The 24,234-nt window shown below is 36.2% G+C and overlaps 1 protein-coding gene across 5 annotated transcripts in view; it reads left to right on the top strand.

The window, feature by feature from the left end:
• Window positions 1-24,234, top strand: part of astn2 (astrotactin 2) — a 153,441-nt gene that overhangs the window by 14,283 nt on the left and 114,924 nt on the right. For all 5 annotated transcript variants that reach the window (XM_077622471.1, XM_077622469.1, XM_077622468.1 and 2 more), the window contains exon 2: window positions 13,367-13,554. In XM_077622471.1, coding sequence (XP_077478597.1) covers window positions 13,367-13,554 — 188 coding nt within the window. The remainder of the gene's footprint in view (window positions 1-13,366; window positions 13,555-24,234) is intronic.

The following is a 24,234-nucleotide window of genomic DNA, read 5'->3' on the forward strand; positions in this document are numbered from 1 at the left end:
TGCATTTTGATTACTTCCCCCTTGATTTTTTTTTCAAAATAATGATCAGCATTTGATATTTTTTACAAGTTTGATTTAAAAAGAATCAGTAGGAGTGAATGGAAGTTTTTGTGGGTGTTGAATGGGCCAATGAAAATGAAGCGATCCATGGTTTTGTCAAATTTTGACAGCACTGTACAATCTTTTCATGTGTGAATTAGGTGAAAAGGCAAATGTCTTCACCATTGGAACTAAATGAGGATTTTTGGGAATTGAAAAAACATTTTTGTTGCAACATTGAACAGAAAGGGTGAAATTAAGGGCAAGTGCTACGTGAAGTTTTTGTCGTATAATTTTGTCGTTTGTCAAGCGTATACAGCCAATAGAAATCAATGCACCATTCAAGTGAATGCAAAGAAATCTACTTCCAAGACTGTGATCCTTTTATTGGAGGGGAAAACAGAAAACACACTGGAGACTCGGCTTCAAACAGAAACACGGGCAGAAGGCACAGAGGGGAGGCAACTCTGGGAAGAGGAAAATAGAACCACACTGTAAATGCGCATCATAGCGGAAGGCTCCTGTTTGGCACTTAGAAAAGTGGACACCAGTTTTCATTTGCTGACGTCTTCCCACTTCAAGTGGGTTGGACAGCCCAAAAATTAATATGGAGCCAATGATGTACTCTAATGGAGTTATGGGCACCTTATACTAGTACTGAACTAGGACTAATTTTTGACTCCTGATACCTATACCTCTTGCATACTATATTGATATCAAGTTGGCTTTTAAAAATATGCAGATTACATATATATTTTAACGCTAAGATTGTGCATATTGTGCTTCTTGCTGCTGTTGACGGGGCTAGAGGTTTAATCCAGTTAAGATTCCCACTGACAGTTACCGGTTTCATTAGGAAAACTAAAAAAATAACCTCAGTTACCATTACTATCAAGATTACTCCCTAATCAAGTTTACCCCATAACAAAGATTTTTTGGTGATCTGAAAAGTATTGAAATTGTCCATTTTTTTAAAAAAAAATTATAGCCGTATTCAACATTTTAGTCTTTATACTTCAATATTTTTCTGGCCATTCCGGAAATCGTATCAGGTTGCAAAGTGGAGACACTGGTGGTCAAACTGTAAGTTCAAATACTGTATGCCTATTTTTAGAAACTCATTTTCTTTCGTGTCTTTCTTGCCCACTTTCCATCTTCTCATTAGAATCTAAAATAGAAAATGTGACCTTTTCGCTTTCCATTTTTTTTCTCAATCCAACATTTCCATTTGGGGTAAAAGCAGGGGCAAATGGCTGAGAACCTTTCATTTCTTGGACAAGTGTAGAATAATATATTTTCCTGTCCCTGCGACTGGTACCTTCTAGTTTTATTCAAAATCTGAGATTGAAGTAGGCTTGTTAGACAGAGTAACAATCAATCTATTATCTTTGAAGATGACTTTGTGCATTATTTTTCAGTTTTTAATCGTTTTTTTAGGGTCAATATGTGTTGAGAAAGTGAGTCAAGTTCAGCCCCAAATATAAAAAGTGTAGTGTGTTCAATTTTGCAGGCAGCATGTCATTTGTCAATTGCATTGTACTTTAGCATATCTTTGTACATGGCTCATACAGTAATCACATTTCCCACCACTTATCAGTTGCTACAGCTCTGAATCATATATTAGTACCATTGACAACTATTAAATTTATAAGTGGAAGAAAAAACTGATTTTACTGTTTATTTGTGGATAAAACACAACATTTTTGGGGGAAAGATTTTCAGTTTTTCCTTTTTTAAATCATGCAATTTCAAATGAGTTTAAAAAAGAACACATTCACTGTTACATTTATTTTTTAATTCAAACAAATGAATTTAAAATAAAACAAGTATACATATTTATTTCTGTTAACTCTCCCTGTCAAAATGAATTGGATGTGTATTTCTGGTAACAGCGGCCAATGAGTTCATGGTAAAACTGTGTAATTTTACATGTTTTTGGGTGCTAGCAATGACTGCCCATTCAAGGGAAGGTAAATTCAGTGCAGTGGCAGAATTGTCTAATTAGCCAGCATTATTAGGAAAGGGTTTCTTAAACACACATTTTCTGAAAGAGGGCCCTTACTAAAGAGTTACTTTAGTTGTGTCTAATTTCACACTTGATAGGTTGGCAAGCACTTAAACCTTAGACCTGAGTATTTGTATACAAGCAATTGCATAGTCAATATTCCATAATAAGCCTTATTCACATTCTCTCTTTCCGAATATTCTGAACTTGTGTTCCAATGCCAGCATTTTATTGATCAGAGTTCTCGAGTTTCTGCTGATTGTTAAATTGCGGTTTTGTTTCCCTACAAGTCAAAAGAAAATACTATGTGCCTTGTGGTGTATTAAATGGATGGATTTTTTTATCATTAGTTGAGCGCTAAAATTTAATACTAGTTTGTTGAATCCCTGGGTGTCAAACTAGTAGCACTCGGGCCAGATCTGGCCTGCCGCATCAGCTTTTTGCTGAGCCAAAACATAATATTTCAAGAGTCCAAATATTAGAGAATATTTAAGTTTTTTCTTAAATATAATAAAAAGGAAAAAATACAGTTTTCCCTTTGTTTGTAACAAAATTTAAAAGAGCATTTCAGACTTTTTTTTCTTCATTTCAAATTGTAACTTAACTAAAAATAAATAATCGAGAAAAAAATCTCTTATAATTTTAAAAACATGAAAGCAAATATTTAGTTTATTGTTCGGAACTAAAACAAACCAAAATAATAGATAAAAATAAAGTAAATGTCAATTAATATCTATAAACATCTGAGCCAGAGCCGTAATTACAATTTGTCCCCTGTAAAACTCAAGTGGATTTCACAGTCACTTATTTAAGGGCATGATGAATAATGATCAGTTCAAGGCACTAATGAGTTGCAATAAATTGGGTAAAAGACAGGTGGAGACTGTAAATTAAAAAAAGAAAAAGCGATCTGACATGAAATGACCACAAGATTTTGACGCATTACTTTCTGTCTACTCCAAAAGAGCATTGGATGCTTATATAAATTATGGTGATTGCTGTGGTACCCCATCAATATAAATTCACTACTTGGCTGGAAAAGTATACCGTGACATAGTTAATAGACTATGTAAACCGCCAATATTGACTGCGTGTCCCCACAGTTCATTTATTAGGAGTATATCCAAAAATGGTGATATATTTGCCACCAAAAAGTATTTTACATCTGAATTACTGGATATCTGCGTTAAATACAGAATACCTTTTTGTTTTTACCAGTTTCAATTTGTCTCTGGCTGTTGTTAGTCACTTTGTAATATTTGGCAGAAAAAAAAACGCTGGGTAAATATCGGCATTAGCACCTGGCTTACTTGTTTACCAGATAATTTACTATTAACTCTGTATTCTAGTGCTGTATCACCATAAATAGATTTCCTACTCCAATGCAGATTTTAGCCACTAATTGGAGTAATAGTTACATTACATGAAATTCCATATGCCATAGTAGTCAATATTTGCAGATCTACACCCCTGAGTGAGTAATGGACGTAAGACAATTCAAAATAACAACAAATACAATCCACACAGACAGCACAATGTATTCCAATAGCAATACTAATTCATTTGTTAATAATAATATTATAAGATCTTTACATATTGGAATCAACACGTATATGCTCCCATGCCACGTATAAAAACTGTCAGAATCGTTGACTATTTCACTAAATGATTAGAAATGTATTATATCTTCGCATATTCACATTGTGATATAAAAATGCCCCTATTGTGATATTTTTTCACACTACTATTCACAAATCATAAGTTTGTTTTATGTAACATTATTGCTCATTACATTTTATGAAACAATACTTTACTATTTTTAGTGCTCACATGAGTCCTTCTTTTGTGTCAAGCCACAAAATCTCCACGGTCCCGCACAGCTTTCCGCTTATCTTTTCCTCTTACTTTTCATTTTCATTGTCAATGTTGTCAGCATATACAGCTGCGGGTTTCTAGAATAAATTTTGATGGTGAAACTGCGCTCGTATGCTGATAATAAGCCTCTTAGGTACATAAACTATCACACGAAGTTGACTTATGTCCCCAACCCGTCATATTGTTTAGTGTCAAGAGGGACCACAACAAAAGGAGCATTCAAGGGGAGAGAGATTAAGGTCTTGTGAGAGTTATTTGGTCCTACTTATATTTTTCTATCAGTTTCGCTATGGGAATTGGCTGGATTTTAAAGACTAGCCATATTTGGATTGGCGTGAACTGACCATTATGAAGCTTTTGTGGATAGATGTATAAAGATTTAAATTTAACTGGCACTGTGTAATTATGTTTCACTGCCATAGGCAGCGATATAGGTCCATTTGACTGGGAGACTGGCAGTGATCAAACAATAGACATCCAATTCATTTAATCTGAGAAGACTAGCCGTGAATGCTTATCGGTCAGCGCCATTGGAGACGCAAGAAGTTCAATCAATTTTAACTGCTAGGGGAAAAAGAACGGACCCAAAAGTGACCCAGAATTAATAGAAAGTAAAAATTTGCATGACCGGACTCATGGGAGGGCAAAGGAGCCAGTTGTTTTTCTATTATCGCTTGTTTCATATTCTGTGAGAACACTTGTTGTATATGCACCAGACTGACAACAAATTTGCTTTTTACTCATTTTCAAGCTCTACAGCTGTGGTGTGCATATGTACAAATTTGAGTTGAGTGCTGATACTTGGATGATTTGAGCAATTTAACAGTACTAGACAGCAAGCGTTTATTCAAGCGCTTGCTGCTGCTGTCGTTATCACTGAATGAGCTCAAGGTTTTTGAAATGAACACACTTACGTAGCCCAAAATGTGAAGATTGGAGTCCATACTCTACTTCTCACAACAAAAATAGGGGAATGAGACGTGAGTATAGTACTGACTTTCCAGTCTGTTCTACATCTGATCCATTAGAAGCCAGAACATTTGCTAACTGACTTCAACTCCCTATTTCTTACACACAAAAAAGCAAGCTGCAAAAACGCCATCTTAGATGGCTAGTGTGAATAGGGCTATTAACTTTCCTCTCGCCTCCATAAAACTTCATTACTTTTTACTATGAGCCTTGATCTATGGCTGCAGATGTCCTGGATGTAATGTCCTGTACCTTAACTCTTTAAGTGCTACGGATAATGATAAACGTCCAATCATGTGGCTGTTTTCAACCTACTGTGAATATAAATTGATTCTGTCACCTTTGACCTCATGACCCCAAAATCGAATCATCTCATCCGTTTCCTATAACAACCATATCATACAGGTTTTATAATTGATTCCTTCATTAATTCTTGCATTTTGACACGTACAGGACCAAATACATAACCTTCCATGAATTTTAACACGGTTAACAATAGTAGACGCCAAATCAATTTGAACTGCGACATCTGAGAGCGAATAAACATTTGGTCAGTCCAGTGTCAAAACCTATCCTAAACCTTTCTTTTTCACAGAGAATTTCATTATTTCCAGTACAAATTGTGAGAAATGTTCTTTCTCTTTAATGGAAACTGCTTATAGGCTCTTTGCTGTGTCTCATTAAGTAGAATTAGTTGTGAAACATTAGGTACTTTATTAGGTTCAACCTCCATGGTCTTGAATGCTGAAATGAATATATAACATTTTAAGTGGTATGTTTAAGTCAAAGTATGGAGATTTATTTCCCCACAATTTGCCAAGCCCTTCGTGGTATCTGATGAAGGTGGCATAATTTAATAGCAAAGTAATTTTTTTGTTGTTTGATTTTTTTTTTTTAATCACTTGGGCCTCTACTGATTAAGCACTAATTTCAACACTGGCCCTGGCCTGACTATATTTATGAATATTAAAGTGAAATGGTGAGAAATTATTGCAATAACATCTTGAATTTACATCCAGTAAATTTTGTGCTTTTATTCCTTGTAATTGTAATGAACAAATGACTCATAAGTCCTCAAGAACCAACAGGAAGTTAACTGAAATCAATAAGAAATGATCCAAACTGTACTTTAATGACCCCAAATCAACAGTAATATAGTGCCTTAAAATTAACAAGGGTCCAGATGTAATATTTATTTTCGTGTCATTGACAACGATAAACATACAAGTAATTTTAACTGGGGGACTGTCTGTAAACGCTCATCTTATCTTTCATTGTAGGACATCCACTATATTTGGATTAGGAGGAGTAAATGATTTTGCCTATTTAACTCGCAAATGTTCTGGATGTGCCATCAATGGCAGCCAATATCTGAATTTCTATTTTGTATACATAAGCCATGTTCTGTTTCAACTAGATTGCTAATTAAACATACCCAACCGTTTTCTTTGTCAGGGTAATTGATAGAAAAGGCCAGGTTATTGATGACAAAAGGTCAACGAGGTGGAAAATGTTGCCAGGAACAAATCGTATTGACTAAATGAGACAATTTGCATGCTGGCTCATTTTATTACTTTACTTAAGTATTGGTTCATGACTTTTTCTTAGCAGAATCAGAATCCAATGATTTGAAAGTGCTTGAGATAAACATCCATAAGTTATTAAAGAAGTTATGATTAAATTAAAATTGAAGAGAAAAAATACAAAAATGAAAGTTATATTGGGTAGTACATTTGTCTGTCCTGCGACCCTGACAAGGATAAGTTTTTTCTTTTAATTTTCTGAGCTGGTTTATCCTCACTAGGGTCGCAGGGGGTGCTGGAGCCTATCCCAGCTGACTTCGGGCCAGAGGCAGGGGACACCCTGAATCGGTGGCCAGCCAACAACAGTTTCTTCAATGAATATTTGAGTACATACTATTATTATAATGAATACTAGTGTTCTCAAATCGGTGCTTCAGCAGTCAGAATTCTTTTCAAGTTTTAAAGTGTTTAAAGTTAACTGAAACTAATCCAAAACATCACGACTGTAAAAAAAGCAGCTGCATTCCCTTTTAAAATCTACCCAATCTCTCTTGATTATGAATGCATCATCCGATTCTAGTTCCTTCTACCCCTTTTTATGAGTAAGGTTTACACAGGTAGCCAAACTAAAGGATTAGCCTCTCTCATTTTTTTTTCAATTATTTAATTTTTTATTTATTACAGCGTGTCCACCCCTGTTGACACTGGGATACGACTGTGGACAAGCTTTATATTATGCTAAAAGACACTCAGAAAGATATGGAATCAGCCAAGGTCTTGTTAATGGGATTGCAGTGCTTTAGAAGACGCCTTATGCACTCAGTGGATAAGGGGATTGTTTATTCCGTTAATATGTCACTTTAAATACATTAGTAGTAGGAAGCTTAGCTTTTGTTGTTTTTGGCACATTGCCCCACTAATCCATGAGAGCACAGTAGATAACGTGTGTGTATAGATTTGTGCATAAATTAGGCCAGAATAGTTTTTCAAACGTTGGTTAATGATGCTTATTACCTGTTGTAAACCAGCATTATGTTTTGAATTAATTACAACGCACATACTGCGGAAAAGCCGCCATGTCCCATATGTGTATGGAATTTAAATGACCCAAATGACCTTGAACAATGGGGACATGTGCACAGAACCGTTGCAAAGCATCTTGTGGGCGTTTGGTCAAGATCTTTGAAAACTCCCCATTGTTTTGATGCATATACTGCATATATGAGAGGACGCTATAGTATTTAGCAAAAACAATAACAAACTTTCTATTGATATGTTCATACCTGTCAACCTCTACCGATAACTGCCCTTATAAATGATTATAGATTCCCCTTACAAACCCCCCAAAAAACTTACAAACACCGTACGAGTCGCCTGAAAATGAAATTTATATATATATATATATATATATATATATATATAAATTTCATTTTCAGGCACCTGGTGTTACAGGCAGACCTTGGTTCAGTTTTGTCAGTTTCCTTTCCCTTTTATGTTGAGGCCATCTCTTAAATTATGATTGCTTTTCTGTCTGACGTGCTCGGCTCTGCAGCCAAGGAGCTGGCGTTCAGATTGACTGCAGTTGGTACTGAAGTGGGGATTGAATGTGGGCCTCCATGATAAGATGGGAGTGAGCACTGGTTAGCAAAAAGAGATTTTTCTGCAAAATTTCCATGGAAAATTGTGCATATTTTTCCATGTTACAAGAGATTGTTTGAAATAGTCAATTCTTAGCCTACACTAAACAGTAATACATGAATACAAACAATATGGTGATGGTGAGTCAACCAAGAGATTCAGAGATATTCAATTCATCTGGTGAAAAAATCTTAAATTTTTATTATTTCAATGTATATCGCGATTCCCCAGAAACCTGGCCATCGATTCATGGTGGCCCCTCGACCCTAGCGAGGATAAAGCAAATGAATGAATGAATGTTCAGCTCTATTGTGATGCCATTGAGAAAGTTTTTAAATGGGAGCAATTATTTGATCTTTGCCAGCCTCCTCGTCAAATTGGATTGGACGTGAAATGGATTTATCACTGTCAATGGCAGGGAATGAGTTAAGATTGTTTTCCTTTTAGGTAGATGCTAAATCAAGTTAAGAAAGTGAAATAAAAGGTACAATAACCTAATAAGTTAAAAAAATAAAAAATAAAATATTCAACGGAAAAATAAATAAATAATAATATAATTTTGTGAATGTCATCAATTTGTGACAACAGGCATGTGTGTTAAAAAAAGCAGTGAGGCTACTTGTATCTATATTGTCATTAATTTGCAACAATTGGCCCGGTCCGTTGACCTTAAACTCATTGGCTACTATTGACTTAACTACAAATCCTCTTCTACTCGCGATAAACCTTTTTAAACTTACAACAAAAAGATAAGAGCACATGGTTAAAAGAGAACATGGTTGGACGTCCAACGCCTTCAATGACACTGAAAGAGTTAGTACACTAAAATGAGAAAAAACACCTTACTTTATTTCCAGCAGGTAACTCCCACTGGGGACTGCTATCACTTAACTGCAAAAGAGAGTGAAGGCTATATTTGAAGAATATTTGGTCAAAAACTAACACGTAACGTGACCGTCAGAAATGACTGACATTCCGAGAATTGGCAATATGAAGCCAGGATGGAAAGGAAATTTTCCATTACTATGTCGTCTTGCTTTGCATTTTCCGTTCCTTATTGCGACCTTACTGTCAGCGTCCGTCTCTGCTTTCTTGGTCAATTTTTCACACCGCTTCCTCCACCTCAAATGAATTATTAAAACTTCACTGGGTTTCTGTGCTGTCAGGATTCAATGCTATAGGCAGACTCAACCTGCAAAAAGATGCCGTGCCACGTATTGAATGACACACAGCAGAGTGCCCTCGGGCTTCCAGCTTTCATCCCGGTAAACGCCGATGATGCGGGCTTGTTGCCGAGTTGACAAACTGTCACGGAGCTGTCGGCCTTGAACAATCAGTAAGCGTGTCAGTGCAATGATCACCTTCTACGTAGAGAAAGCAGATTTGTTATGTGCGGGTGGACAGTGAAGTGTTCTCACATGCCTGAACCACAGCGTCAGTCATGTCGGAACTGTCTATCAGAACACTTGGGGTGGCGGGACCCCAATCTTGACCGTTTTTTTTACAATCCCCCGATTACCCAGGGCTATGTCTAATCTTAAGAGAAATGTGGGGGAAATGGTCCTAATTTGAACCGTCCGCATCGCTGTGCAAACAGGAGAAGGGCACTTCTGAAGGTCAATTTGAAATGAGGGACTTCGGTATCTCCGCTCTACTAGGTTTAATGAAAATTGACCTTGGTTTTGAAGTTGCAACCCCTGAGAGTTGCTATTGCTTTTGTATATTTTACTGACACTTGATAAAGGATGTAGGGCTAGGAATACTAATGGATTATTCAATCATTAAGAATTGATCAACTGGAACTGATTGCTTAATAATTGCAAGTGGCAATATGACTGCAGCAAGGAGAAGCACTATTGATTCACCTAACTCATTTGCTCTGTAGTGAAAACAATGCAACAACTGCTTTTAAAACAGCCGTTTTTGTAAAACCATGAGGTTTTTAAAAAACAATAACTAGTAGACGATCCATTTGAACTGGGAGGCCTGTCAGCCCTCACTCTTGAAATGGATTGGACGTCCATATGAATTGAACATGTCTGACGAAGTGACGGATATCCTGTTGCAGTTAGGTTGCACTATCACTTTTTGTTTATCACTGTATAACTTTAGTTATTGTAGACAGCATTTGGATACAATATAACACTTAAAAATAGATAATTACAAATCCAGATCTTTTTTTACCTGATTTCAAATCACCCTGTGACACCTAATTATGATATAATACATTTTGGGGCATTCTGGTGTCATTTACTCTACATTTCTAACCTGTTGATTTTAGGGAATTTGCTGGGCACTTTCTATTCATTGATCACTTCCTGTTGATTACGGGTACGTTTTTGGGTCACTTTTTGTGTCATTGCAATTTTTATCAAAATTGATAACCACCAATCGAGTAATATTAAGAGTTCTTGAAAAAACAATTTCTTTCTTTACTTCTATATGTTGTACCATATTTGCAATTGTGTTTTTGTGTGTGTACATAATAGTTTGAAAATGTTAGTATCCTTACAACAGCACCAATGACACACTCACACACACACACACACCTATTTTTGTCTTTAAATCACACACACTTACAGAACTTTTGTCATTACCAATTCCCTACATAAATACTACATACAACAATTTTACTCGCCGTCATCTGTGCATTTGAATTTTCTGCAAAACTTTGTTCCCTCTCCCCCACTCTCACGAATCAGTTCTAATTTGGATCAAAGTGACAAGTTGTTTAAAGCCATCTGAGCAATGTTCTGTAGCAAATTTGACACGAGTGTTAAAAGTTATAGGGCAACGGTACATCTCACTAGCATAAAGTGCTTCTTTTAATGGGGGTTGGAAAAAGGACCAGCTGGCACCCTGCTAATTCAGAAGGACAGGGGGAAAAAGCAGCTTTTCTGGCGGGGGTTTCAAGTTTTATGATCTTCAGACGGCATAGAATTTTATCATACGTTGTTGTCAGCAAAAGTGAAGAGAGTCTAACAGATTTATTACCGTGGCAGAAAGTGCACCTTCTCAGCATTACAAGGACTAAAGGGTGATTGCTTGAAAAGTATGGATTTCCCATTTTACCAATAAATCTAAAAGTATGACCTGGACTTCTGGTTTTACAGGTTGAGGTTGACCTGAATGTTTTCAACTTTTAAAGCTAGCGCTGGTATACTATTTTATACTGCCTGTAAACCTTACATTCTTCTCATTTTCTGGTGCCACACTTGTGTATAAATGACGGACTAACAGACCGGAGGGCATAAAGTTGACTTGGGGACCTTACACCTTTAGAGGCAGAATGACACTTGAAAGGAATTTCTGTAAAAGCAAGGCTTTTCATGTTCTGCACTCTAATATTAGCATGTCTTCCCATGGAGTCTTGAAAGGGCATTGATAGCAATACGGTGAAATTCAGAGAGAATCTTGTCACTTTCTCATTCTGTACATTGTTGACATGACTCCACTTCAGGTTAGACATGGGTTTTAGTAACAAATGGACAAAAGTACTTAAGATGTTACTGTTTTTTTTCTCTTTGTTCTTTCTTTCTTCTCTTTTGAAAGCATCTATCCATATTGGGGGCGTGTTTGTTCTTAGGAACCCAGTGTTGTATCATGGTTGTTTAATTGCGAAATTAGATTTTGGACTTTGCAGTCAAGGCCAACCTTCTGTATGTTAGGCATTTGCCTGTAGAGAGTTCAGCTTCAGCCTGTACAGCACACTAGTGGTTGCTTTTAAGGTGGGTCGCTTATTTGGTTGAACATATTCCAGACTCAATGTTTCTTACACATGTGGAGAACGAATAAATAATGGAAGTGTTACCTATAGTCTAGTGTGCCTTATTTAGGGAATTTTACTAGCTAATGATCTGCATGAATTTTGTTGTAAATACATTGTGGACACTGGTCTTATTATCCTTTGCATCTGATATAGGACCAAATATGTTTTTCACGGTCATTGTTTTTGCTGAAAGTCACTGGTAATCCTCGTCATTCTGATTTTAATAGATAATCTTGGTTGTTTTCTGACACAAGTGACTCCCACCATCCACCCTGCCTGCATCTCATGGCAGATCTCTGCTAAGCCTCCCTGGATGCCGAAGCCTAGAGTCAGTAGGTTAATAACCAGCCACATTTGGCACCGTTCTTGATTTGCTAGCTGCCCTGCTGATGGATGCCACGAGATGTCTGCCACCTTGTAAGCCACGTGATAAAATACCAGCACACGCACGGCCACGTCACATTTCCCAGGCTGAAGCATTTTCTTTTACATCATTGCCCTTTTAGAAAGGTTGAGGTTCAAGTAGAACTGGGCAATACACTTTAAAAATCACAATTGCAGGTTTTTTTCCAACAAAAATCAGATTTACAAATTTGTTACCTCTCCTCTTTTAAGGAGACAATAAGAGCAAAAGACAGAAAAAGCACAAACAAAATTATAACTTTAAAGGGAAGTCATTAAATTGATTGGCTCCATTAACGGCATGATATGTTCAAACATTGTGACTATTCATTTAGAAAAAAGATGTAAAAATACTGCAAATTGTTATATTGGCCTACTTGACCCAAACCCCCGTTATATTTTCCCCATATTACACAGCAGTAGATATGATGTTAATGAGTTTGTCTTAGTTTCCATCACAGTTAATTTGAAAAAAAAAACATTCTTCTTCTGATGCATTTGGTGCTTCAAATTGCACAGTGATTGATTCAGATAAGACAGATACTCTACACAGAGAGCTAGCATGCCTGTCCCTGCAGCAGGCAAATAATTGAGCTTGTTGTTTTGTTTTTTTCCATTAAGGGATTTTCTTTTTTTTTGCAAACAACGAGAGCATCAGATATCAAATGAAAAAATGTGATTCCTTCATTATATTTTATGCTCAAAGTACTTTTTGATGGAATCAAACATAGACACATTTCTGACTAATACTGACGCGACAGAATCCTTATCCGCATGCAAATTTTGCACGTGGTGAGGTTTGACGGTAATTCTTCCTGAGCGAACGTTGTGGCTGTTGAAATCAGCTTATTCAAATGTTCCTCGGCTGGTGGGTTAATTTTCTGAGTTTGAACCAGGGTTGAAAGATTAATCCATTTTACATCAGAGTAGTATCTTAAGACATCTCAATTTGCTCAGGACGTATTAGGGTAACGGATGAATTGTTTATTTCTGCCCCTAGGAGGAATGAAGGAATGTTCATTGGTTTGATGGCACCATGTAATTTCATTTCATGTTTGAACATTACAATTTACCTCTTAGGAAGCATAGTTAAATATCACTTTCTAATCAGAATCTCTTGTATTTGTGTGCTATTTTGCTTTGCAGAGATTTCGGGCAGGGGGGAAGATATTGCCCAGGTGCATTGGAAGCAGCAGTGGCTCGAGAACGGGACACTTTACTTCCACGTATCCATGTCAGAGTCAGAAACAGCGGTCCAGACCACGCAGGCCTCTGCACGGGAGCCAGTATATGTCACACATGAACATATGCATTTATTGCATATCTCGGTTATGGTAAGTAGGAAATAACTATCTCAGTATAAGTAAGATGTAATATTCTCCTGTTAAAATGGAAGACAATGACTGGGATTCAACACAGACATTGAATTTAAGACAGAAACATTAAGATTCAATGTTATTAGACTTCATTAAGAGCAATTAGTACTTAACATTCAAGTGAATATGCAATAGTTTTTTTTTCTTAAAAGGAAAACTAATATTTTTTCAAAAGACATGGTATCGGTACAGTGTGAGCATTTACCTTTACCAAACAGACAGTTATCGGAAACTGTATTGGGAATTAAAAAACACTAACATAAACTGAGGCATACATTTTTTCACAGTACAATTGTGCAATTTTTGCCCTCTTCTTCGTGTGATAACACAATCAGAATTCATTCATATTCCGAAACGCTCATCCTCACAAGGGTCGTAGGGGTGCTGGAGCCTACCTCAACTAACTATGGGAACCATGAATCGGTGGCCAACCAATCGCAAAGGACAACTATTCATGCACACACTCATACCTAGGGGCAATTTAGAGTGTTCAACCAGTCTAGTATGCATGTTTTTGGAATGTGGGAGGAAGCCGGAGTACCTGGAGAAAACCCACACAAGCCTGGGAGAACATACAAACTTAACACAATTGAGGACCGACCTGGATTCCAACCCTCAAGCCCAGACGTGCGGCTGATATGCAAACCACTCATTCACCAGGGCACCTCCAATTGAAAACATATATTTGCATTATTAATATTCGAAGCCGCCTCGTGGGGTGGAGGTTCACTCGCCTGACTTCAGTGCGGGCAGGCGCAGGCTCAATTCCCGCTGGTGAAGGTATGACTATGAATGTTGATGGTTTTTTGTCTCTTTTTGTGCCCTACGGCGGACTGGTGACCAGACTAGCGTGTAGTTTGCCTTTCGCCCGAAGTCAGCTAGGTTAGGCTCCAGCAACACTTTCGAGGATGGAAGATGAATTCATGAATTATTATTCGAATGAACTAGTCTACATCCAGTCCCCTATTATGTCAACAAAAGAGCAAATCAAGTCATCTCCACCTGTTGCACACCACTGTGTCGTTTCATCCCACATTTTGTTTTTCCTTGTAGCGGAAAACGTGTTTGAGTGGGTGGGTAACGGCAAGGAGGAAGGTGGGTGTGAAAGAAGAGAGTTGAGAGAAAGATTGCTTGACTGACAGTTTACTGCCTAGAAGAATAGAGTCCTCAAACTGCAGTCTGGCCCCAAACTGACAGTTGCAGACATAATGATGTTCACTCGAATAGCCAGAGAACACCTTTGGGCTGGTAGGCCAAACAGCCACATGTTAAGATTCCAAGTGCCTCTGTGTGATTCTTCTTGGGGATTCAGACCTTATTTCTGAATTGGAATTCTAACACTCTTGCACAGTGTTACTTTTCAAAGTTGCTGTCACAAGAAAAACACTGATGCACTAAATTGGGATTCTGAATAAGATCGCCTGTGGTCCAAGTATACAAAGAACCTTTGACAAATATGTTCTTTTCTGACACTATCGAGAAAAGACAAAATTCAAAGCGTTGTCACTAATTAACGATACAACAGTAACGGTCATAACTGTGGGAAAACTGCTGTATTTTTTCCCTAACAGTCAGAATTGTGGCAAGAACATTTTATAAAAAGGACAATTCGTTTCAAACGGCAAAAACATTTCTAATTTCATTTTTAAAATTCTCTTTGTTGTTTTTATCCTTGTACCCTGCAATTGGCTGGCCACCAATGCAGAGTGTCTCGTGCCTGCTGCCCATAGTTAGCTGGGATAGGCTCCAGCACCCTCGTGACCCTTGTGAAGATAAGCGGTGCATAAAATGAAAAAAAAATCTCCATGTCCTACAGTTTTTGTCAAATTAACATTTACACGAAATCAAGAGGTACAAATGTTATTAGCTGTTTTTTGGTTAAAACATTCAAATCCACAAAAAAATGACAACACATCCCCAAACAAATTCAATGGCCTTATTCATTATTTACAGTGATGCTTTGTACAACACCCACAAAAATGTCATTGACTTTGAGTAAAAAAATCGTCCTCACGTTGTTTTAAAATGAAGAGGAAGCGACCCAAACGTACCCATAAGTCAACAGACCTAAAAAGAGAAAGTGAACAAAACGGGGCTAACTGTTATGTTACCCACCTCTGGGGAAAAAAAGCAAATTGGGCAATTGTAATTGCCCTTTTTCTTTTTTAAATAAATCATATCGCTTCATTTGCTCGAGTTGCCTAACCGTCCAGTCATTTTTTTTAAATTTTTTTTTACCATTGAGCACATGTAGTGCGTATGGATAGGAGAATATTATCAACCAAGCGTGTCCTACACCCCTGAAATGGCCTTCTTATAATTAAACAGTCATGGGTGATGTATGGCGGTCCGGTCATTGAGGAAGAAGAAAATTGCGGAATTGGCGGCCTGAAGAGATGAATGTTCGGCACGCTACTTTTTTTAATTGCCCCCACTTTTAATTGTTTTAGTCACCTTTGTACACATACAGTTTATTGCACCATATGTCTAATTAAAAGTGCACGCTGAGCTCTTTTATTCATACTGGCGTTAAAGCTTTTAAACGAAGAGTTATTTGATGCGTTATTTGCGCTTATTGTTCTAATACAGTGAATTAATGTGCTCTTGCTTGAGGGAAGCTTTTATCTTGAGTATTCGGGGTAACTGGAATCAAGGCAGTGACTTAGTGACAATTAGCAGCTTTTAGCTTTGACGAAATGATTTTCGCAGTGTTAAAATATTGTCTTTAGTCATTTGCTACTTTCCACCTTCTCACGTTCATGCCAAGTATAAGGAGAGTTAAGGCAGTGTTATTTTGTTTTTGCTTTATACTGAAAGCATTTGGCAACCTGACAACTGAAAGATAAGAAGAGAGAAGATCAGATAGTCCGTTGTAGGTGTGTACGCGAAACAAGGTGGGGAATCAAGCACAGTGGTACGGTACCTCTAGTTAGAAAATTAATTGGTCCCAGAGGTGGTTTTGTAACTTACAACTTTGTACAAACTATTGTTAAGCATTGTTCTTAAAATAGTGATTTGTTTCATGGAATTCAATTAAATGAGAAGAGTTACTAGAGTTCACCATTTTGTAATTTGTTTGATGATTCATGAAGAGAAGAGATGATCAATGCATGGTTGATGTGCAGCCACTTTATGGTAAACTCCTGCAAACAGGCGGCATAATTCTGCTTGCTATGACAGAAGATCATTTCAGTACTACTGTCATTACTGGGAAAACTTTCAGGGGTGTTTGTTGGTTTTCAAATATATGGTAAATATTGCTGTTTTATTTTAATGGCCTAGCTGGATCATTATTTGTCCAGACTAAGTAGCGTTATATGAGTTACGATTAAAGTTTTTGCGACACTCGTAAAGGCCCCTTGACTATGACGTGCTATTGTTTGTGTCATCAATCTCACTAGCTGTCGTTAAATTGCTATTAGGTTTAATCATCCGCTTTCGGTCGAGGTTTTTTGCTTGAGTGATTGCTCTGAAAAACGTCACCTTCACTTACCTAGAATTTCTCGTCAACACTCACAGCAGTCAAGGTTAGTCTGGCCTGCATTGTTCTACTTATTATCTGCACAGGAGACAATGGAGAATTGCTATTAACTCTTTGTGTGTCATTGACGGTGGTAAATGTCAAATCATCTGGCCCAGTATGAATAGAAAATGTCATTGTTGGACTTAGTCAATGGATTTGCTACCTTAATCGGTCAATGTATTTCCATTTAATATCATTTTTGCAAAAGTTGATCATTGTTAGCGAATGAGTCACTAATAGTTTAATATGATTATTGTATGAAATTATTCTGTTCACCCACAAATTGTCAAATCTTATTTTGAGAGGTGCATAATCTGCATTCTTGGCAGTGAATTGGTTAATGGTGGATTGCTCTACGGAACCCTCAACACTGGTGAGGATTAGCGAATGTGAAATGAATGTATTAATAATCCACAGAATTGCAATATTGAATTGATGAATTTCATAGATTCATCAGTCAACATTTTTTTTAAAAATTAATATCATTTTGTGATTAATCAAAATCTCACACCTCATTGGCAATAAAAGATAATTGGTAAGTGATGAATTAATTTATGAAGTAATTCTATATATTTTATATAATTTATAATTCTATCATTGTCAATGGGAGACACTGAGTTCTGATTGTAAACCCATTTTTCTCCTGTATGGCAGTCCATAATCATTTTATTCTCGCAACACTATGAACTTGGAAGACATTGCTCTTCTTGATTTACATTACCTTTGTGGAAAATAGTTCCATCTTTATAAGAAATTCCCCCATAAAGTGCTCATTGTACAATTTCATTTTTAAGGCACTACTTACAAATTGCAAGATCTTGACTGTCATGAATTGATGAAAGAATCTCTTCAATGTGCTTTGAGCTTCTAATAGAAAAGCAGCAGAAATGTTCTCTCCTTTCTGCAATGTGTGATATAACAGCAGCTTTCATCCATTGAGAGTAATTTTTTGGGAGGTGGATCCTCTCCCTGGGTTCCTATTGGAAGTCACTGTGGCTATTCGAGGACAGGTCATTTCTCATCACAGATCCATTAAAAACATCGGAGTAGTGGTCCTACTTTGATCTTTAAATGTCCCCAGTTTTATCAGGTCTGAATTAATGTCCACCAATGTTCATTTGCCCCAAAATGGATTGGACGACTACTGCTGTCAATGGCGGCCAATGAATATATATGTGGACGTTTTTATGTTTAACTTTTTTTTTTATTTCAAATAAATGTTCAAAGTTGAAAAAAACTAATAAGACCCGCATGATTCAGGGAGAGCAGCAATCTGTATGTCAATGACATTTACAAGGCTGCATATAAGAAGCTTTGACATTTAGATAATGCCTCACATTTGCTTCTTGGCCTGTTGAAGTCTTTACTTACCAACCCCCCCCCCCCCCCCCCCAAAAAAAAAATGGCAGATTACTATGCACCGCTGCCTAAAAGTAATGTAAGATTTTTTTTTTACTCATATTTTTTTAAAACAAGGAATTGATCACGCTTAAACTGTAAATGTATTGTACTACCAATACAATATGTGATGTACAAGCCTCGCAATAACGATTATCTCATATGATTATAGAACAATTATTGATACATAGGTCAGGAAATCAAACTATTCTACCATACATTTAAATACAACATTAAATGATTATTGGACACCTCATGATTAGAAGTCAATCATTTACAATGTCACTGAGAGGGTTAAAAACAAGAAAATGTATTAACCCAGTGGCCATGCATTAAGGTAAATACCCAAATATGTAACTGTTAACCTAGTCATGGTAAACACGTGGCGAAAAAACCCAAACCAAACAAACAAAACAAAAACTTCATATTTTAGGTAACCGCCAGTGTGCACTTTGGTGACATTTCACTGTGATTAGAATGACAAAGTCAATATTTATGGCTGTGTCACAAAAGGCCGCGGCTCCAGCGTGTTGATAACGAGGCAATAAGAGAGCCCGGGCAATGAGCCCCTTGGGGTAGCTGACTGATTGAGAAAAGAAAAGGGCAGCGTCTGTTATTGCAACAATACCAATGCCGGCGATGAAGAAATACACCTTAAACGCTCATGGCTGCAACGGCACACAATATGTGATTAACAGTTTGAATCCGTAACTAGACCTTCTTTGCGGTGACTTTGAAAGTGATTTATATAATTGCTTTTGGCTTTCCCTCATGATCCGTGACCTACTCTTCTTGATGCTAGTCTTGGCTGACCTTTGAGCATTAACGCATCCTTTTCAGGCAGCTGTGACTTGGATTGCCTATGGCTGTAATAATACAGTGGTACCTATATTATATCTATATCTGTATGTATGTATATGTGTGTGTATGTGTGTATGTGTATATATATGTATATATATATATATATATATATATATATATATATATATATACATACATATACATACATATATACATATATACATATGCATATACATATACATATATATACACATGCATATATATGTATATATATATACACACATATATATGTATATATATACATATATATATATATATATATATATATATATATATATATATATATATATATATATATATATACATATATACATATATGTATATATATATATAGGTATATATATACATATATATACACATATACATATATATATATATATGTATATATATGTGTATATGTGTATACATGTGTATATATATATATATATATATATATATATATATATATATATATATATATATATATACACATGTATACACATATACACATATATATACACATATACACATGTGTGTATATATACACCAAAGCAATGAAACAAAATGGCAAAACAGATTAAAAAGTCTACCTTTATACATAGCTCTGGGTAAAGTGACTCTGGCTTCCTAGCCAACAACAAAATGGGATTAAAGGTGTTTTTTTTTTGGTTTACTTTACAAAGAAACTGACTATGGGCTGTTGCTCAGTGAAGTCCAATCTATACATTTTCAGTCAAGTACACCCTGAGGTAGGAATCTGACTTTTAATTGTAATAACAAACTACTTTTGGCTTATATTATGCAGTGGGGTAAACACCATCGACAATGAATATAAAATACAAATGTTAATATATTTTGCAATTAGATGTTTGTGGAGACCATATTGTTCACTACAGTAATGTTTTGTCTTCACTTTCCTTGTGGCGCCAATTAAGGGTGAAGACACTTAAAAATAGTATAAAGCAAAGAGACACTTTAATTTATATCGCACTTTTTTGCTAAATAAATATGAGCTCGGCATGGCAATTATTGTGAATTAGCAAATCAACAGTGGATTCAGAAAGCAAGCACTTAGAAATAAATATTGATGTGTTCTCTGCCACATTGCGTTATTATATTAGTGGCATAAATAAAACCTTACACAGTCAAATAAGAAAGCTGGAATGTGACATTAAAACATTCAAGCTGGGGTTGAAAGATTGTACCATTGAATTGCTAGCTTGTCTGAAAGAATGTTTACTCAAAAAAATGTCATTTCCATTTAATGTCTTTAGTTACATATTGAAAGCATAAAATATAAGCATGCTTGCTGCAGGGAAAAAAAATAGTTTTACGAGCAATATTTTTATGACAACATTTTTTCTCTGGATGTTTTCACAAAATATGACTCAATTATCATTTTTACAACTTTTTTATCGTAATAGAAATTTTCAATGGAAAACAAACATGGTAAAATGTCTTTTCTTTTTATTACTGGTAGTTTGGTGATCATTTTAACTTTTTAAAGTGGAACCTGTATTTATCTAATCAATTGTTGCATTTGAAACGATTAAGTTCAAGGCAGCAGTACTTTTTTCACATATATTTGAAAAATTCTGTCCTATATTGTGGACGACTAGCTGACAGAAATGGTACAAATATTGGAAGGATACAGAGAAACACAATGAAAATGGGTCAGTTATTAAATGGATGTTATTGCTGCCGCATCAGCTGTCCCTGAGGACCATAAAGGCTTATTCCACATTTCTGAACTCTGTAGTCACAAACTGTGTTCAGTTGTATTATTTTTCTCTTTGTCCCTTCACCATTTGAAATATTTCTCTCCCTTCACAGACATGGTATTAACTCTCTCAATTCCATTAATATTGATAAACATCCAATCATGTGAGTCTTTAAATATAAATTAAACCTTTCTAAATGAGTTTATCAGTTGTAGATGCCCAATCCATTTTAACTGGGAGGGATGGCAGCAAATGAACATCGCTATCAATGTCAGCCCATGAATTATCAAATGATCATCATAAACAAGCCGAGTAGTGCCCTCATCATTTCTATGCCATCTTAAAATGGACTGATTGATCATATAATAAGATTCATCTTAAAACAGAAATTGTCAAAAGATTAATCAGTCAATCAAAATCATTGAGTAGGCTCAAATTAATTACATAGATTAATCCATCCCAGTGTTCATTTATTTTTTGGCACTGACATTTTTAGGATTAGATTAATCACAAAACAAGATTAATTGGAACATTAGTTGACCAAAAAATAATAATAAATGAAATTCCATTACGTCCAGTCGTCTAAAATCCTCCATGCCAACAAATTTTTGGTGCATTGAGATAGTCCAAAAAAATCACGAATTATTTGATCATAAAATAAGATACATCTTAAAACTGAAATTGTCAAAAGATTAATCAATCAATCAAAATCATTGAGTTGGCTCAAAATAATTACATAGATTAATCCATCCCAGTGTTCCTTTATTTAGTGGCACTGACATTTTTAGGATTAGATTAATCGCAAAACAAGATTAATTGGAACATTAGTTGACCCAAAAATAATAATAAATGAAATTCCATTATGTCCAGTTGTCTAAAATCCTCCATGCCGTCAAATTTCTGGTGACTTGAGATAGTTCAAAAAATCACGAATGATTTGATCATAAAATAAGATACATCTTAAAACTGAAATTGTCAAAAGATTAATCAATCAATCAAAATCATTGAGTTGGCTCAAAATAATTACATAGATTAATCCATCCCAGTATTCATTTATTTAGTGGCACTGACATTTTTAGGATTAGATTAATCGCAAAACAAGATTAATTGGAACATTAGTTGACCAAAAAATAATAATAAATGAAATTCCATTATGTCCAGTCGTCTAAAATCCTCCATGCCGTCAAATTTCTGGTGACTTGAGATAGTTCAAAAAATCACGAATGATTTGAGCAATTAAATATTGTTGACAGATACAATTCAATACTTTATAATACTTCTTACAGCCCTATTCTTCACTGAGGAAGCTGTAAGTGGTAAAATGTGGGACGCATGCCAACTAGCATCCGCAGGATATAGTACTATCTCCCTTTTATAATCAGGAGAAGTAGACCTTAAACCTGTGAAGAGTATCTCTATATATGCAGTCGGGTTATTTGGAGTTAGGTGTGCAATGCTCTGCAACCAATGAGGGAAATTAAGCTCTCACTCCTGCCCCAAGTGTACGATTCTCCACATACCAATGCTCAGCGAGTGGCAAAATACCTGCTTTGCAAAATGCACAGCTGTTGCCTGTAAATGCTGGCGCACTCATTCATTCTAAACAAAGCCTAATTCTCATTCAAATTGAAGGTTATATCAATCTAGATAAACACAATGCAGTGTTATGCATGCATCACAAATCCAACGACTGGAATTGAATGTTTTGCCCAAATGATTATCATTTTGGTGAAAGGAGAAGTCATTCTAGTTCACTGGTGGATTTTTATTTTTAACAGAAAATGCAAATAGGAAATAATATCAGAAATGTAATGGAATAACTTTTATTGACTGTGAAATCTATGTATTTGATAATGTAGCTTTTTATATTTGTTAAGGGATTTAGGGATCAAGTGGGGTTTTATTCTTAAACTATTCTCTCAGGCACATGTGTCAAAGTGGCAGCCCGGGGGCCAAATCTGGTCCGCCGCATCATTTTGTGTGGCCCGGGAAAGTAAATCATGAGTGCCGACTTTCTGTTTTAGGATCAAATTAAAATGAAGAGTATAGATATATATTAAATTTCCTGATTTCCCCCCTTTTAAATCAATAATTGTAATTTTTTAATTCATTATTTCTGTGTTTTTAGTTCAAAAATCATTTTGTAAAATCTAAAAATATATAAAAAGCTAAAATAAACATTGTTTTAGATCTATAAAAAAACTGAATATTCAGGGCTTTAATCCAGTTCTTTTAATCCATTTATAAAAACAAAATCTAAATATTATATCTAAAATGGTCCGTCCCGCATGAAATCAAGTTGACGTTAATGTGGCCCGCGAACCAACCCGAGTTTGACACCCTTGCTCTAAGGCATATTTTGTCTCCCAGCACATCGGCCTCACAACTCCAGGGTCCTGTGTTCAAATCCAGGTCGGTCCACCTGTGTAGAATTTGCATGTTCTCCCCGGGCTTGCGTGGATTTTTTCCAGGTACTCTGGTTTCCTCCCACATTCCAAAAACATGCATGGTAGGCTGATTGGACAGTCCAAATTGCCCCTAGGTTGAGCGTGAGAGTGAATGGTTGTCCGTCTCCTCGTGCACTGCGATTGGCTGACCACCGATTCAGGGTGTCCCCTGTCTCTGGTGCCCGTAGTTAGCTGGGATAGGCTCCAGCTCCCCCCGCGACCCTTGTGAGGATAAGGCGGTTCAGAAAACGAATGAATGAATGCTTTGTCTCATACTGTGATTTGTCTTCTACATAAAATGTAAACTAATTGCCAACATAACTTCATGATCGTCTCCTTTGCCATCAGATTGGCTGGCCACCAATTCAGGGTGTCCTCTGCCTGGTGCCCGTAGTTAGCTGGGATAGGCTCCAGCACCCCCGCGACCCTTGTGAGGAAAAGTGGTTCAGAAAATGAATTAATCAATATTAATTAGTAAATAACACTGATAAAATGAATGACTTGTACTCCAAAAATCAAAAGTGGCATGAAGCTTCATTAATTAGCCCCTCACAGTCAATGAGTTGGACGTCTATCACCGTCAACAGCATCCAACGAGTGATTACATTCTCTGACAAAGTGGTCTTGAGACAACAAGCTTGTACCATATTCATCAGGAATGAAAGCAATATTTAAAAAAAATATGAAGGCTGTACAGGAAATTGCACTG

This window comes from Stigmatopora argus, chromosome 16 (assembly GCF_051989625.1).
Source record: "Stigmatopora argus isolate UIUO_Sarg chromosome 16, RoL_Sarg_1.0, whole genome shotgun sequence".
In the NCBI taxonomy this organism is placed as follows: Eukaryota; Metazoa; Chordata; class Actinopteri; order Syngnathiformes; family Syngnathidae; genus Stigmatopora; species Stigmatopora argus.